The 18,364-nt window shown below is 41.5% G+C and overlaps 1 protein-coding gene across 1 annotated transcript in view; it reads left to right on the top strand.

Annotated features, from left to right (window-relative positions):
• IL1RAPL1 (interleukin 1 receptor accessory protein like 1) overlaps positions 1-18,364 on the top strand; it is a 1,525,014-nt gene that overhangs the window by 1,489,435 nt on the left and 17,215 nt on the right. The window contains exon 9 of the mRNA XM_056558792.1: positions 12,197-12,340. Within this exon, the coding sequence (XP_056414767.1) occupies positions 12,197-12,340 (144 nt within the window). The remainder of the gene's footprint in view (positions 1-12,196; positions 12,341-18,364) is intronic.

The following is an 18,364-nucleotide window of genomic DNA, read 5'->3' on the forward strand; positions in this document are numbered from 1 at the left end:
GTATCCACCTTTTCCAGCCCACGGGAGCACCTGAAAGCTGAACTAATTTATGCAGGTTAAGTCATCAACTGCCGAGCCGAGAAGTTAGTGATGAATCAAATTTACTGTAAATTCGCTCATCTCTATTTAGATACATAAATATCCTGGAAAAAAAAATTCAATACGTTAAAACACCCTCAAGAACCTGGAGAAAAACTCAAAGTATGTTGCTAATAAGTGAGCATGTTAAAGGGGTACTCCGCCCCTAGACATCTTATCCCCTATCCAAAGGATAGGGGATAAGATGTCTGATAGCGGGGGTCCCCAGCGGCAGTTCTCAGTAGCGGCACCCCACCGTCATCACAGCACAGAGGAAAATCTCTGTGCCTGATGATGGGGCGATACAGGGGCCAGAGCACCATGACGTCACGGCTCTGGCCCCTCGTGCCATCATGTCCCGCCCCCTCAATACAAGTCTATGGGAGTGGGAATGAAAGCCATCATACCCCCTCCCATAGACTTACATTAAGGGGGCGTGATGTCAAGGTGCTCTGGCCCTTTTATCGCCCCGTCATCATGCACAGAGATTTTCCTCTGTGCTGTGATGACGGCGGGGTGCCGCTACTGCGAACGGTGGGGTCCCGCCGCTGGGGATGAGGGATAAGATGTCTAGCAGCTGAGTAACCCTTTGAATATTACTATGAAATAAAATATATAGCAATATTTACATGCTAAACATATTAATTTAAAAAAAAAATATATTGACTATGATTGGTTACTATAAAAATATCACTGTTATTCTTGCCATAGACATCATATATTTTGTTGGAAGGAAAGAAGAGAATAAACTATCATAAAGTATCAATTTAGAAGTGTAAAAAAATTAAAAATCCAAAAACAATAGAAAGATCATGATGCCATGAGGTATTCTCTAGAAAGTGTAATATATAGCCATCACTTCCTGTGAAGTTATCACTGGTCCCAAACTTTCAACTATTTAGATTCCTCAGTCATTACAAAAATACTTTGGTATATTGAATATACCAAAGCACTATATAAGGGATGAACAGATTGAATTGTGCAGACCTTATACAATAATATATTTTTTATAAAATAAATGCGTAAAAATGAAATATTGTAAAAATATTTAAATTGCATCGTGAACAAAATAAAAAATTACAGTAAAATTGCCTTTTTAAAGCCCATCAAAGAAAACAATAAAAAAGCTAATAAAAATTGACTTGTTCCCCCAATAAATCATTTATATATGTACCCCCTGTCACGATGCCGGCTGGCAGGTGGTGGATCCTCTGTGCCAGAGAGGGATTGGCGTGGACCGTGCTAGAGGATCGGTTCTAAGTCACTACTGGTTTTCACCAGAGCCCGCCGCAAAGCGGGATGGTCTTGCTGCGGCGGTAGTGACCAGGTCGTATCCCCTAGCAACGGCTCTACCTCTCTGGCTGCTGAAGAAAGGCGCGGTACAAGGGAGTAGACAGAAGCAAGGTCGGACGTAGCAGAAGGTCGGGGCAGGCAGCAAGGATCGTAGTCAGGGGCAACGGCAGAAGGTCTGGAATCACAGGCAAGGAACACACAAGGAACGCTTTCACTGGCACTAGGGCAACAAGATCCGGCGAGGGAGTGAAGGGGAAGTGAGGTGATATAGGGAAGTGCACAGGTGTAAACACTAATTGGAACCACTGCACCAATCAGCGGTGCAGTGGCCCTTTAAATCGCAAAGACCCGGCGCGCGCGCGCCCTAGGGAGCGGGGCCGCGCGCGCCGGGACAGAACTGACGGGGAGCGAGTCAGGTACGGGAGCCGGGGTGCGCATTGCGAGCGGGCGCTACCCGCATCGCGAATCGCATCCCGGCCGGAGGTGGTAACGCAGCGCCCCGGGTCCGTGGAACCGACCGGGGCGCTGCAGTGAGGGAAGTGTAGCGAGCGCTCCGGGGAGGAGCGGGGACCCGGAGCGCTCGGCGTAACAGTACCCCCCCCCTTGGGTCTCCCCCTCTTCTTGGGGCCTGAGAACCTGAGGATCAGACTTTTGTCCAGGATATTGTCCTCAGGTTCCCAGGACCTCTCTTCTGGACCACAACCCTCCCAATCCACTAAAAAAAAAGTTTTTCCTCTGACCTTTTTTGAGGCTAAGATCTCTTTGACAGAGAAGATGTCCGAGGAGCCGGAAACAGGAGTGGGAGGAACAGATTTAGGAGAAAAACGGTTGAGGATGAGAGGTTTAAGAAGAGAGACGTGAAAGGCATTAGGGATACGAAGAGAAGGAGGAAGAAGAAGTTTGTAAGAGACAGGATTAATTTGACACAAAACTTTAAAAGGACCAAGATAGCGTGGTCCCAACTTATAGCTCGGGACACGGAAACGGACATATTTAGCGGAGAGCCATACCTTGTCTCCAGGGGAAAAAATGGGAGGAGCTCTTCTTTTCTTATCTGCGAATCTTTTCATGCGAGAAGAAGCCTGTAAGAGAGAATTTTGGGTCTCTTTCCATATGGTGGAAAGATCACGAGAAATTTCATCCACAGCGGGCAGACCAGAGGGCAAGGGGGTAGGGAGGGGGGGAAGAGGGTGACGGCCGTACACCACGAAAAACGGAGATTTGGAGGAAGATTCAGAGATTCTGAAATTATACGAGAATTCGGCCCAAGGTAGAAGATCTGCCCAGTCATCCTGGCGGGAGGAAACAAAATGTCGTAAATAGTCACCCAAGATCTGGTTAATTCTCTCTACTTGTCCATTGGATTGAGGATGGTATGCAGAAGAAAAATTTAATTTAATCTTGAGTTGTTTACAGAGAGCCCTCCAGAATTTAGACACAAATTGGACGCCTCTATCCGAGACGATCTGTGTAGGCAACCCGTGAAGACGAAAAATGTGTACAAAAAATTGTTTAGCCAACTGAGGCGCTGAAGGAAGACCAGGAAGAGGGATGAAATGTGCCATTTTGGAGAATCGATCAACGACCACCCAAATAACAGTGTTGCCATGGGATGGGGGTAAGTCAGTAATAAAATCCATACCAATCAGAGACCAAGGTTGTTCGGGGACAGGTAGAGGATGAAGAAAACCAGCGGGCTTCTGGCGAGGAGTCTTATCCCGGGCACAGATAGTGCAGGCTCGCACAAAGTCCACCACATCAGTCTCTAGAGTCGGCCACCAATAGAAGCGAGAGATGAGTTGCACAGATTTCTTAATGCCCGCATGACCTGCGAGATGGGAGGAGTGACCCCATTTGAGGATCCCAAGGCGTTGGCGTGGAGAAACAAAGGTCTTTCCTGGAGGAGTTTGCCTGATGGAGGCTGGAGAAGTGGAAATCAGGCAGTCAGGAGGAATGATGTGTTGAGGAGAGAGTTCAATTTCAGAGGCATCTGAGGAACGAGAGAGAGCATCGGCCCTAATGTTCTTATCAGCAGGCCGAAAGTGAATTTCAAAATTAAATCGGGCAAAGAACAGAGACCACCTGGCCTGACGAGGATTCAGCCGTTGGGCAGACTGGAGGTAGGAGAGGTTCTTGTGATCGGTGTAAATAATAACTGGAAATCTTGATCCCTCCAGCAGATGCCTCCATTCCTCAAGTGCTAATTTAATGGCTAGAAGCTCTCGATCCCCGATGGAGTAGTTCCTCTCCGCCGGAGAGAAGGTCCTGGAAAAAAAACCACAAGTAACAGCATGCCCGGAAGAGTTTTTTTGTAGAAGGACAGCTCCAGCTCCCACTGAGGAGGCATCAACCTCCAATAGGAAGGGTTTAGATGGGTCAGGTCTGGAGAGCACGGGAGCCGAAGAAAAGGCAGACTTGAGTCGTTTAAAGGCGTCCTCCGCTTGAGGAGGCCAAGACTTGGGATCGGCATTTTTTTTTGTTAAAGCCACAATAGGAGCCACAATGGTAGAAAAATGTGGAATAAATTGCCTGTAATAATTGGCGAACCCCAAAAAACGTTGGATGGCACGGAGTCCGGAGGGGCGTGGCCAATCTAAGACGGCAGAGAGTTTATCTGGGTCCATTTGTAGTCCCTGGCCAGAGACCAAGTATCCTAGAAAAGGAAGAGATTGGCATTCAAACAGACATTTCTCTATTTTGGCATAGAGTTGATTATCACGAAGTCTCTGAAGAACCATACGGACATGCTGGCGGTGTTCTTCAAGATTGGCAGAAAAAATCAGGATATCGTCCAGATATACAACAACACAGGAGTATAGGAGATCACGAAAAATTTCATTAACAAAGTCTTGGAAGACGGCAGGGGCGTTGCATAGACCAAAGGGCATGACCAGATACTCAAAGTGTCCATCTCTGGTGTTAAATGCCGTTTTCCATTCATCCCCCTCTCTGATGCGGATGAGATTATAAGCACCTCTTAAGTCCAGTTTGGTAAAAATATGGGCACCTTGGAGACGATCAAAGAGTTCAGAGATGAGGGGTAGGGGGTAGCGGTTCTTAACCGTGATTTTATTGAGACCGCGGTAGTCAATGCAAGGACGTAGAGAGCCATCTTTTTTGGACACAAAGAAAAATCCGGCTCCGGCAGGAGAGGAGGATTTACGGATAAAGCCCTTTTTTAAATTTTCTTGGACGTATTCAGACATGGCAAGAGTCTCTGGGACGGACAGAGGATAGATTCTGCCCCGGGGTGGAGTAGTGCCCGGGAGGAGGTCAATGGGACAATCATAAGGCCTGTGAGGAGGTAGAGTCTCAGCTTGTTTTTTGCAAAAAACGTCCGCAAAGTCCATATAGGCCTTAGGGAGACCGGTTACATGAGGAAGCACAGGGACACGGCAAGGTTTACTGGGAACCGGTTTTAAGCAGTCCTTGGAACAAGAGGGCCCCCAACTCTTGATCTCCCCAGTGGACCAATCCAGGATTGGGGAATGGAGTTGAAGCCAGGGAAGTCCAAGAAGGATTTCAGAAGTGCAATTGGGGAGGACCAACAGTTCAATCCTCTCATGATGAGATCCGATGCACATTAGAAGGGGCTCCGTGCGGAAACGTATAGTACAGTCCAATCTTTCATTGTTTACACAATTGATGTAGAGGGGTCTGGCGAGACTGGTCACCGGGATGTTGAACCTGTTGACGAGAGAGGCCAAGATAAAATTTCCTGCAGATCCAGAGTCCAAGAAGGCCACAGCAGAGAAGGAGAAGGCAGAGGCAGACATCCGCACAGGCACAGTAAGACGTGGAGAAGCAGAGTAGACATCAAGGACTGTCTCACCTTTGTGCGGAGTCAGCGGACGTCTTTCCAGGCGGGGAGGACGGATAGGACAATCCCTCAGGAAGTGTTCGGTACTAGCACAGTACAGGCAGAGATTCTCCATGCGGCGTCGTGTCCTCTCTTGGGGTGTCAGGCGAGACCGGTCGACCTGCATAGCCTCCACGGCGGGAGGCACAGGAACAGGTTGCAGGGGACCAGAGGAGAGAGGAGCCGGGGAGAAGAAACGCCTCGTGCGAACAGAGTCCATATCCTGGCGGAGCTCCTGACGCCGTTCGGAAAAACGCATGTCAATGCGAGTGGCAAGATGGATGAGTTCATGTAGGTTAGCAGGGATTTCTCGTGCGGCCAGAACATCTTTAATGTTGCTGGATAGGCCTTTTTTAAAGGTCGCGCAGAGTGCCTCATTATTCCAGGATAATTCTGAAGCAAGGGTACGGAACTGTACGGCATACTCGCCAACGGAAGAATTACCCTGGACCAGGTTCAACAGGGCAGTCTCAGCAGAAGAGGCTCGGGCAGGTTCCTCAAAAACACTTCGAATTTCCGAGAAGAAGGAGTGTACAGAGGCAGTGACGGGGTCATTGCGGTCCCAGAGCGGTGTGGCCCAAGCCAGGGCTTTTCCAGACAGCAGGCTGACTACGAAAGCCACTTTAGACCTTTCGGTGGGGAACTGGTCCGACATCATCTCCAAGTGTAATGAACATTGGGAAAGAAAGCCACGGCAAAACTTAGAGTCCCCATCAAATTTATCCGGCAAGGATAGTCGTATTCCAGAAGCGGCCACTCGCTGCGGAGGAGGTACAGGAGCTGGCGGAGGAGATGATTGCTGGAGCTGTGGTAGTAACTGTTGTAGCATAACAGTCAGTTGAGACAGCTGTTGGCCTTGTTGCGCAATCTGTTGTGACTGCTGGGCGACCACCGTGGTGAGGTCAGCGACAACTGGCAGAGGAACTTCAGCGGGATCCATGGCCGGATCTACTGTCACGATGCCGGCTGGCAGGTGGTGGATCCTCTGTGCCAGAGAGGGATTGGCGTGGACCGTGCTAGAGGATCGGTTCTAAGTCACTACTGGTTTTCACCAGAGCCCGCCGCAAAGCGGGATGGTCTTGCTGCGGCGGTAGTGACCAGGTCGTATCCCCTAGCAACGGCTCTACCTCTCTGGCTGCTGAAGAAAGGCGCGGTACAAGGGAGTAGACAGAAGCAAGGTCGGACGTAGCAGAAGGTCGGGGCAGGCAGCAAGGATCGTAGTCAGGGGCAACGGCAGAAGGTCTGGAATCACAGGCAAGGAACACACAAGGAACGCTTTCACTGGCACTAGGGCAACAAGATCCGGCGAGGGAGTGAAGGGGAAGTGAGGTGATATAGGGAAGTGCACAGGTGTAAACACTAATTGGAACCACTGCACCAATCAGCGGTGCAGTGGCCCTTTAAATCGCAAAGACCCGGCGCGCGCGCGCCCTAGGGAGCGGGGCCGCGCGCGCCGGGACAGAACTGACGGGGAGCGAGTCAGGTACGGGAGCCGGGGTGCGCATTGCGAGCGGGCGCTACCCGCATCGCGAATCGCATCCCGGCCGGAGGTGGTAACGCAGCGCCCCGGGTCCGTGGAACCGACCGGGGCGCTGCAGTGAGGGAAGTGTAGCGAGCGCTCCGGGGAGGAGCGGGGACCCGGAGCGCTCGGCGTAACACCCCCATATCTACCTCCAATGTTAAAAAATTTGACTTGTCCTTCAAAAAACAAGCTACGTCAACTAAACAATAAAAAATAGATAAATAAACGTATACATCAATAAATAATTCTGTTACTTGTAATGTGGCAACATAAAATCTATTTCTGTAAACATTTGCTAGTATGCAAAGTGCTAGTATGCAACAACTTTTAAACATAAAAAACACTATAAAAACTTGACATATAGTTGTACAGAGCCATAGAATATAGAATGTAGAATGTTTATAATTGATGTTGTACGGGGGAATAGTGTCAATGTGAAACACAAGAAATGGCAGAATTTCTCTTTTTTTTTATTTATTCTCCCAAACAAAGTCAATAAAAGTGCATCACTTTTTACCAACTATGTTGTAGGTGAACCAAAATGCAAAAATAAAACTTCTATCACAAGAAAACAAGCCGTCATACAGCTACAGTACACCTAAATTTAGGAAAGATATCAACCAGTGCCTTTAATATCAGTAACTCATGTCACCCAAGATACATGGAGAGATTACATCTATATTGTAAATATAAATAAAATAAAATTATCAAAAGTTATACCTTATGTTAACAGAAAAAAAACTTGATATTGTTTAGTGGTTAGTTCTTAATATTAAATATAGGTATGTACAGTAAATGTAAATTGAAAGGAAAAACATGATTATTCCCCAACTAATATTACTTTACTTTAATAATGACTGGTTTTGCTTATAAACAGCAAATATGCCAAGGTTATCAGTTACAATTATTATTTTTTACTACTGTAATGCTTAGTTGACACCTTAATGTGGTATGCCACCAAAGAGAGATATGTATCCCACAAAGTATGTCAAATCTAAATTCATTCTTCATGTTTCCCAGAGTCCTTTGGATAATTTATGAAGTTAGTTTAAATTAAATGTTAATCCAGTCTGTACACTGCGTTGAAATATGCTTATGATAAGGAACATTTTCGCGGTGCATAATTAAATTGAAGCCGCGGCTTTGTCTGTGCTGAAATTTTCACTAAACAAATACCCTTCTATTAAAAGAGCCTTATTTTTCAGGATTGCATATTCCATTGTGCTGCCCATTAATTATAATGCTAGACAGTACAGAAAATAGCTAACCGCTGCCAAGAAAAGAGCTATGTAAAGCGCTTCCTTTTTATAATCATGCTATTCCGAAAACAATTTTTGTAAGGGTTGTCCAAGAGTTCAGAAAATGAAGCAGAATACGTTCTCAGGAACAAAAAAAAAATGCTCATCTCTTCAATCCACTGCCAATCCAGCACAAACCATAAGCAGTGATTCTTGTAAGTATGACAAGTGACAGCTGAGGACAGTAGTTGACTACAGTACAGCATGTCATCACCAGTTGTCTGTAAACATAGACTAGGGGGTGGCCACCAGATGAACTGTGCTGGATCAGTGAGGCATTGGAGATTTGCTACTTTGTTTTGTTTCAAATTCTTTGACAATCCTGGAAAAAGTTTAAAAGAGAGTAATAATAATATGAATGAAGTGCATCAATTTTTAGAGAGTTCACGTGTTACCAAAATGAGACATTACAGACTAAATAGACTAATTATCAATTCAGATGACAGAAGTGAGGACATTTCTTGCAACAGAAAGAGTGGTGACACAAGAGGTAAAAGCTTTTGGTTTTGTACAACAGTCCAGTACTAAATAGGGTAGAACACATAAAGGGCATGGACCATCCATCCAGACAAGGGGGGAGATTTATCATTGCAATTAGAGCTTCTTTTTTTTTTTTTTACTTACTCCTGGTGCACAAAATGTTGCACGTGTGCCTAAGCACTTTTTTTTGTGACTTTTGTCACATAAAAGGAGGACATTAATCAACAGCTGTACAGAGGAAGAATGATGCAGTTGCCCATAGCAATCAATCAGATCCCTACTTACATTTTAAAAAGGCCTCGGAAACATGAAATAAGTAATCTGATTGGTTGTTATGGGCAACTGCACCACTCTTCCACCACACGGGTTCTGATAAATTTCCTCCAAAGTTCCAAACAGTCTTACATAGGCAATGTTCAGTTTTCACTTTGCAGTGGTCGCAAATTTATGAAGTGCTAATGTTGCACTTAGGCATAAAAACCGTGGCAAACCCCTCCAAAAAGCCACGAACCTAAGCCAGGTCAGACCTTGGCTAAAAAAACTACCTTTAGAGAGCACTTTTAAAAAGTCTCACAAAAAGTTGGAACTGTGACTTTTTGTGCAGAAAAGTCTCAGAGGAGAGAGGGAACCATGCAAAATGGTGTTCTGAAGTAAATTATTGTTTTTGCTTATGTGTACTTAATTTATCAACACCCCCCTAAATAGTATGCTAAATGTGTTGCACAAACCGAAGCATAAGAAATTACTTCAAAACTCATGGTAACACAAAAAGGTCAGTTTATGAAATGTGACAACTTTCCTAAGAACATTCGCTTTTAAGGTATTTTAAAAATTACCTATGGTGATTAAACTCAATGGTCCAGATTTATCAATCTGTCAGAACCAAAACTGTCTTATTTTTATCACAGTAACACATCTCAGCTTTCACATTTTCAGAGATGAGTACGATATAAAAGCGGAGCTGTGATTGGTTTCTATTGGCAAAACAAAACAGTTTTGATTTAAGGCAGATTGATAAAGCTAGGCCATTTTCGGGGGTAGTGGGGTGGGAGTGGGAGGTCTAGATTATAAAAGTTGTTAATCTTAGCACCCAATCTAGTCAAGTGTTAATTACCCTCTACTGACCGGCTTGCTGTGTTCTTGGTGGAGAAGCTCTCATTTGGCTTTCTGAGTGCCAGTGTGTCTGGGATTGGTAGCTTCTTTGCTTGATGTATCCAGACCAGTGAGTCTGCTGTAATTGAGGTTTGAGAGATGGAGGAGCCGGGTTGCTGGGTGAGAATTGGGATCTGTACTGATTCACCGCAGCTGTGGCTGTGCAGGAAGGAAGAAAGTGAGAAGAGGAGCAGTGTATGCCAGGACCCACATGGAACACAAAGTCTGAGAGAGGAGTTGACTGGGGACTATGACAGAGAGGATGGTGCTGACAAAGTGAGAAGCAGATAGCAAGGTTTTATTGGAAAGAGGAGAAGATGCCAGAGAGTGTTCCCTTCCAGCCATTGTCAAACCTCCAGATGGGTGAGAGGGGCTTGGCACCAAAAAAATTGTAGAATATAACTTTAGAAATTATGGTGTTTATATGCACATTAATTTTTAAGAGAAATATATGTATATATATATATATATATATATATATATATATATATATATATATATATATATATGTCATATTCCCCTCACCCAACCCATGAAATACATCAATGTCATGGGTCAGAAAGGGGTTAAAGGAAAACTAACAGCTGAGTTTACCCATATTAAACCCAATACACTGGGTTATAGCGTGGGTGAACCAGAGTTCAACGAGGTATTACCCATTGTATTACCTTCCTTTGCTTATAGCCACTTTTGCACAATGGAAGCAAGACCCAGATACTTCTTTTCGCAAAGCTGGCTATTTAGGCTAATACAAGAAGTATCTCTGGGTCAAGACCGCGAATCCAGGCAACTGATACCTCATTGTAATCACCCACACTACAACTCTATATATTGGGTTCAGTGTGGGTGAACTGGCTGTTAGTACTTTAATGAAAAGTAAGGGATAAGTGAATTCAGCCCTATGCTTGGACAAATCGATAGTTAAAGGGGTACTCCAGTGGAAAACTTTTTTTTTTAAATCAATTGGTGCCAGAAAGTTAAACAGATTTGTAAATTACTTTACTATTAAAAAATCTTAATCCTTCCAGTACTTTTTTTTTAAAGCAGAAGAAATGCTTTTATTTTTTGATTTCTCTGATGTCATGACCACAGTGCTCTCTGCTGACCTCTGCTGTCCATTTTTGGTACTGTCCAGAGCAGGAGAAAGCTGTTTAATTTTCTGGCACCAGTTAATTAAAAAAAATATATAAGTTTTCCACAGGAGTACCCCTTTAAATTTGATTTAAATACCTTTATATGCCAATATGATTTTTTTACTGACTAATCTTTTTGTAAATTTTGGCAGGATGTGGTAGTTTGAAACCCCCCTTTACATACAATAGTTTTTTTATTTTTTTATTTATGCATTTTTTTTATCAAAAAAAAAAAAAAAAAAAACATAATAATATATTGCATACTTTATGTTCTTAGGTTTCCATGAATGACATAACTGATTACATTATCATGCTGACAAATAACTGTAGAATCATTACTTTGGATTTACTATTCTGGGGCACTGTATTCATTTACTCTGTATTTCATCCATCATTTAAATCTCTAGTACACGCCATAGATGTGCGGTAGAAATTATTGTAGTAATGCTCACAGAATGAGTGTCAGCTATGAAATATTATACTGATTTGTAATACACAAGTAATAAAGCTTGGGAAAAAGTAAAGATGAATAATAGATCAACAAGGCTGTCATACATATTAACATTTAAGTGGGAATGCAATTCCTGTAGTAACTGCACAATGCATCTTAATTAAATTTATGTGGAGCCATAATGTCAGTTTTGGAGAGATGGGAAGGTGGAGAAAAATAAAGTAGGTCTGTAAAGAAACCATAAAGTACATTCTGGACACCTCCCAAATACATGAAAGGATTTTGTAGATAAACTTTGAAAAATAAACTGCATACTAAATATATTTCCTCTACTAAACTAGAAAGTATAAAATATCATTCCAATGATGTCCCTATGTTCCTAAAGGGATACTCCAGAATGCAAAAAAAAAAATCTTTTAACTCAACTGGCCCCCAAAAGTTATACAGATTTGTAAATTACTTAAAAATATTAACCCTTCCAGTACTTATTAGCTGCTGTATGCTCTAGAGGAAGTTGTTTAGTTCTTTCCAGTCTGACCACAGTGCTCTTTGCTGACACCTCTGCCCATGTCAGGAACTGTCAGGAGCAGGAGAGCTTTGCTAAGAGGATTTGCTCCTACTCTGGACAGTTCCTGACATGGACAGAGGTGTCAGCAGAGAACACTGTGGTCATACTGGAAAGAACAACTCAACTTCCTCTGTAGCATGCAGCAGCTGATAAGTACTGGAAGGATTAATATTTTTATATAGAAGTAATTTACAAATCTATAGAACTTTCTGGCATCAGTTGATTTTTTCTTTCCCTGCAGAGTACCCCTTTAGGGCGGGATTACAGTAGTATTTCCATTGGTATATTTCCTTTTCAACAGTGCTTGTCATTGTGAAAACTTAAACATTACCTTAAGTCTACCCTATTTTCTTCTATTGTAGAACTGATGTACACAGTTGAACTTGCTGGAGGTCTTGGAGCCATACTTCTATTGCTTGTATGTCTGGTTACCATCTACAAGTGCTATAAGATAGAACTTATGCTTTTCTACAGAAATCACTTTGGTACAGAAGAACTTGATGGAGGTAAGGCCAGTTATGTTGCTTGGCTATTTATTTATTATCCATTGTAGTACAAGAGCAAATGGCGTTGCCATGAGATTATCTCTACTCTGTCTATGACATGAGTTACTTCTCCTAAACCGATTCACCTAAAGCAAAACACAAAAACAATCAGATTTCTTATTATTTTTTAAGATTTTGAAGCAATCTAATTCTTTCTCGATCAATTTGCTCATCTCTAGCTGAGAACATGTACTTTCTAAGGAAGCCTTGAACACTGTGTGCACAGAGCCTTAACCCCTTAAGTTTCACAATGTTTTTATTGAATTTTATAAACATAAGAAATGTAACATATAACATAATATGACATCAGATGTGTCAGAGTTTACTTATGAACATGCATAATAACCTTGACTGGTGGAGCATAATCGTTCATCCAAACAGTGTTATGCATATTCACAAAGGATCTATCAGGTCCAAAGGGACCTTAATTGAAATTTGAGAGCAAGATAATAACAATAAGAAAGAAAACAATAAAACAATAAAATAGTGAGTCTCCATAACTTCTACAAAATCAATCAAAATTGCTGCATCAGGCAGTTGTCTGGTATTTGGTAGAATTCAGAATCGAGGTCTCACAAGGGTCAGCCGTCTTATACACTCGAAGAACCGAGGACCCAGCTAATTTTCAGTGTAGGACCCGGACAGTTTTTGCACATCTGACCACTGTCACTTTAAGCATTAATAACTCTGGGCTGCTTTTACCTTTCATTCTGACTCCGAGAAAATTTTTTCCTGACATATTCTACTTTATGTTAGTGGTAAAATTTTGTCGATACTTGCATCATTTCTTGGTGAAAAATTCAAAAATTTGATGAAAAAATAGAAAATTTAGCATTTTTTTTACTTTGAAGCTCTCTGCTTATAAGGAAAATGGATATTCCAAATAAATTATATATTGATTCACATATACAATATGTCAACTTTATGTTGACATCATAAAGTTGACATGTTTTTACTTTTGGAAGACATCAGAGGGCATCAAAGTATAGCAGCAATTTTCCAATTTTTCAAAAAATTTTCTACATTTAAATTTTTCAGGGACCAGTTCAGTTTTGAAGTGGATTTGAAGATCCTTCTTATTAGAAATACCCCATAAATGACCCCTGCCACCTCACTCCTATCCTTTCAGAGGGATCGTGGGTGTCTTGGACAACCCCGATCCCCCTTATTTTACGGGTCACCGGAGACCCGTTTGACCCGGAATTCACCGGCGATTTTTGGCGACATGGGGGGGCTGATGACCCCCTGGGCATTTGCGCGGGGTGCCAGCTGATCAATATCAGCAGTCACCCCTGTCCGGTCCCTGCCCCGTGCACAGCGGGGACCGAAATTTCCACAGCGTACAGGTACGTCCTGGGTCCTTAAGTACCAGGGTGTCAGGACGTACCTGTATGCCCTGGGTCCTAAACTTGTTAAAGGGGTACTCAGGTGGAATTCTAAAGTACTTCTATTTAAAAATCTTAGTCCTTACAGCACTTATCAGCAGCTGTATGACCCAGAGAAAGTTAAGTTGTTCATTACTGTTTGACTACAGTGCTCTCTTTTGACACATCTCTCCATGTCAGGAACTGTCCGGAGAAGGATAGGTTTTCTATGGGTACTCGCTCCTTCTCCAGACTGTTCTTGACCTGGACAGAGGTGTTAGCAGGGAGCTCTGTTGTCAGACTGAAAAAAAAATCTAAAAGAAAAGAACTTCGTGTGGAGCATACAGCAGCTGATAAGTACTGTAAGAAATAAGATTTGTTTATTTTTTAATAGAAGTAACTTATAAACTTTCTGGCACCAATTAATAAAAATAATAAAAATAAAATGTTTTCCACCCGAGTACCTCATTAATGTCCCATTTAAGGACATGCATATTGTCTCATTGAACTGAACTTACTGCTCATGTAGCAACAACACCTTTTTTTTTTTTTTTTACTCCTTAAGGATGAAGAGCGTTCCTGTACACCCTGAGTCCACTCCCTTTCATGGTTGGGGCCAGCCTCTAACAATGGCCGAGATCCGTGGCTAATAGTGCACGGCACTGATCGCAGTGCCGCACACTATTAACCCTTTAGATGCAGCGTTCAAAGTTGATTGCCTCATCTAAAGTGAAACTAAACTGCTGCCGGTTAGCTCAGGGGGCTGTTGGGGATTGCCGCGGCTATTTTGCTACATCCCGAACAGCTGTAGGACAGGATGAGTACCTGTCTCCTGGTGTCCGATCACCGAATGACTGCTCAGTGCCTGAGATCTAGGCATGAGCAGTCAAACGGCAGAATCATTGATCAATGTTATCCTATGGGATAACAAAGATCAATGTAAAAGATCAGTGTGTGCAGTGTTATAGCCCCCTAAGAAAAAGGTGAAAAAAAAAAAAGATTGAATCACCCCCCTTTTCCCATTTTAAAAAGAAAAAAACCTGTAAATAAAAATAAACATATGTGGTATCACCGCGTGCAGAAATGTCCGAAATATAAAAATAGGTAGTTAATTAAACCGCTCCATCAATGGTGCACGCACAAAAAAACTCCAAAGTTCAAAATAACGTATTTTTGGTCACTTTTTATGTCATGAAAAAATGAATAAAAAGTGATCAAAAAGTTCAATCAATACAAATGGTACCACTAAAAACTTCAGATCACGGCACAAAACATGAGCCCACATACCGCCCCGTACGCAGAAAAATCAAAAAAGTTATAGGGGTCAGAAAATTACAATTTTAAATGTATACATTTTCCTGCATGTAGTTATGATTTTTTCCAGAAGTACGACAAAATCAAACCTATATAATTAGGGTATCATTTTAACCATATGGACCTACAGAATAAAGATAAGGTGTCATTTTTACCGAAAAAAAAGCAGAAACGGAAGCCCCCAAAATTATAAAATGGCGTTTTTTTCTTCAATTTTGTCACAATGATTTTTTTCCCATTTCGACGTAGATTTTTGGGTAAAATGACTGATGTCATTACAAAGTAGAATTGTTAGCGCAAAAAAAGGTACCTTTTTAAAAGGTAAGGAGTAAAAAACGAAAGTGCAAAAATGGAAAAACGCTCAGTCCTTAAGGGGTTAAAGCTAAATCTCATGACACACATGTGAAGACGTAAGCTATATGGAAAGATAAAAATTATACATTATAAGTATCTGACTCATATGCATTTGTTTTAATTTTGCGCCCCTACTTTTGTGCTACATTTTTTTTAACTCTGTGCTGAAAACGTCAACTTTTCCTATTTGCAAACAAATCCTGTCTACGTCTAGCTGCATCAACCATAGACATATATAATTCCTGCATGCTAGCATGTTGGGAAACAAATATATGTGTAGCTCTAGTCTTCTTTAGTTTAACCTTTAGCAGTGTTGTCTATAAATATCAATTAATAATGGTCTCAGGATTTGACACAAAAAAATTTCAATATTTAAGGAAATCTCGACACACTTTATGTACAGTGTATAATATTTTCTCACCATGTGAACCTTTTCATATGACCATTACACAAGACCTAAACAACCTTTTATGTTACTGTAGGCTCAAATCCACTATGTGTAAAAGTAGAAACAAGGTATAATATTCAGGAATAGCAGGGTAAATAATAAGATCATATATATATATATATATATATATATATATATATATATTAACATTTATTTAAGTTTTTCCTCTGTACCTGTACCACACTGTTCTTGTAAGAAATATACATACTGTACCAACAACAAAAACTGTGATAATATTCTTAATTTCTGACAGATTTTCCCTCCAACTGGGCTGATGTATTTATATTTTCAATTAAAATGCTAACATTGTTCTGGTCCTCTTGGAGTATTTTTAAAGAGTACTAAACAATTAACAGCATGATAATATCTTATGTTTTGCTGTTTATTTCTGTATGTTGTGTTACATACAAGAACTGAAAAAGAAAGGTAAAAAGAAATGATTCAGTCAGTGTCTATTTTGAAGGGATTTAATATATGTATTCATTATGTTTGTTGGCAAAAAATAAAAGACTATTAAAAAGTTAGATTAGTACTTGTACCCTCAGGATAGATTTGTATTTTTGAATTAAATGCTTGTTCTTTATAAAGTACAGGACTTTCTTAATAACAAAGCGTCAACAAAAGTCTGGAAATTGCTGCTGAATGTTGAACATTGTAAGGCTGGGTTCACACATTCTAAAGTTATAATAAAATAAATTAAATAGATATAAAAAGTGTAATAGGAGAAGGAAGGATACACCTGGCACAACTAGGGCGTGTGATCACTATAGGGCTGGCTGGATTGGGGTCTGTTGGCTTATCTTTGATGCTGTCCTTATTCAGTGGTGCTCTCTCCAATAGTAACAACTCAAATATATCCAAAGAAGAAAAGACGAGGATCACTCACCACAAGGACTGTGCTTCAAATCTTTATTCCACATGCATAGCAAACAGCAGGGCACGAGGCATAGAGGGCACCGTTCAGGAAGATGGCGCCATTTCACGCTGAGTAGGCGCTTCTTCAGGCCCAGAAGTGACCATATGCCGCAGGTAAAGCCCTTCTATATATAGTATAAAGTAAAACATCCATAAATGAATAAACATGTTCACAGATTGATAAAACATATACAAACACAGTACACTTAACACCATATATGTCATATATTAAAAACAAATAGCTAGACCTAAGTTATTTTCAGAGGTAAATGCTCATCTCATTGCGCTCGTTCAGACCTAATGGTCCTGTAGCGTACGAATAATCCAATATACTTCGGAGCAAGTGTTGATGTCTGTCTGTATTTCTATCTGAGACCTCCACTCTCGCAATACCTGCAAATTTAACTGCTTTAATGTCTCCTTCATGATGTTCATGCATATATAAAATTTATCTAATTGCCCCTTTTCTGGTGCGGATAGACCTGAGATGTTCTTTAGATGTTCTGTCTATTAGCCGGCGTTTGGTCTTCCCGATATAAAAGAATCCGCACAGACAGATCAAGCAATATACAGCAAATGTAGTTTTGCAGGTGATAAACTGGTTCACTGTAATATGTTCAGGTTCTAATCTAAATGTACTTTTTGACAAGTTACAGTATGCTCACAAGCTGAGCAATTTCTACTCTTAAAGTTTCCTCTTGGTCAGCTCTCCGTTAGCCAGTCTTGGTTTTCCGTTCTTTCTGCTTTTTTGTGTTTTTAATTGTCTCCTATTGTTTTATTCTTCTTAAACGTAATGGCTGGTTCATTCATTGCTGTAGCTAGCTTTGAGGTACTGTAGCTTTATACAAACAGCTGAATTTATTGTCTTATTCATGGGAATAAAAAAAAAAGGGGGATAAGGGAGGTGCTGTAGTCTTGTGGTACAGAAAGGATTATGAAATGGAAGCTGATCTTCAATTGGGTAATCTTGTGGTATATAAAGTGTTAAATAGTGACCCTACATTTAAAATAAAAGAAAAGCTTTTGAGAAGCTTTTCACATTTGAGAAAACATGCAGAAAAGGGAACAATATCTCCAGCAATAGCTGACAAATTGTTTCCAGAGAATCCCAAATGTCCCCATTGGTACATATTATCAAAGATCCACAAGTCACTGAGCCAACCCCCAGGCCACCCGATTGTGGCCGGGATTGGCTCAGTGACAAGTCCTTATCGAGCTATATTGATTGGCTACTATCCTCCATGTTAAGTACCATGCCGACCTATCTCAAAGATACGGGAGATAATTTTTTTAGTACTGGACGATTTTATTTGACAAGACATCCCACACAATGCAGGTGTACAGGTGATCCGTCAATGTCTGCTTGGAGTGGACAAATCACAGGATTTTGTTATGTTTGTGGAAGAATCACTTAGATTCATATTGGAAAATAACACCTTCCAGTATGGCAGTTCCTGAGACAGACAGAGAGAGGGTACTGCAATGGGGACTCCGGTCTCCTGTACCTATGAAAACCTGTTTCTGTATGTACTGGAGAGGGATTTCATGTTTACAACTACCAATCCCTTTATTAGGATTATTACATTATTC

The sequence above is a fragment of the Hyla sarda genome, chromosome 2 (assembly GCF_029499605.1).
Source record: "Hyla sarda isolate aHylSar1 chromosome 2, aHylSar1.hap1, whole genome shotgun sequence".
In the NCBI taxonomy this organism is placed as follows: domain Eukaryota; kingdom Metazoa; phylum Chordata; class Amphibia; order Anura; family Hylidae; genus Hyla; species Hyla sarda.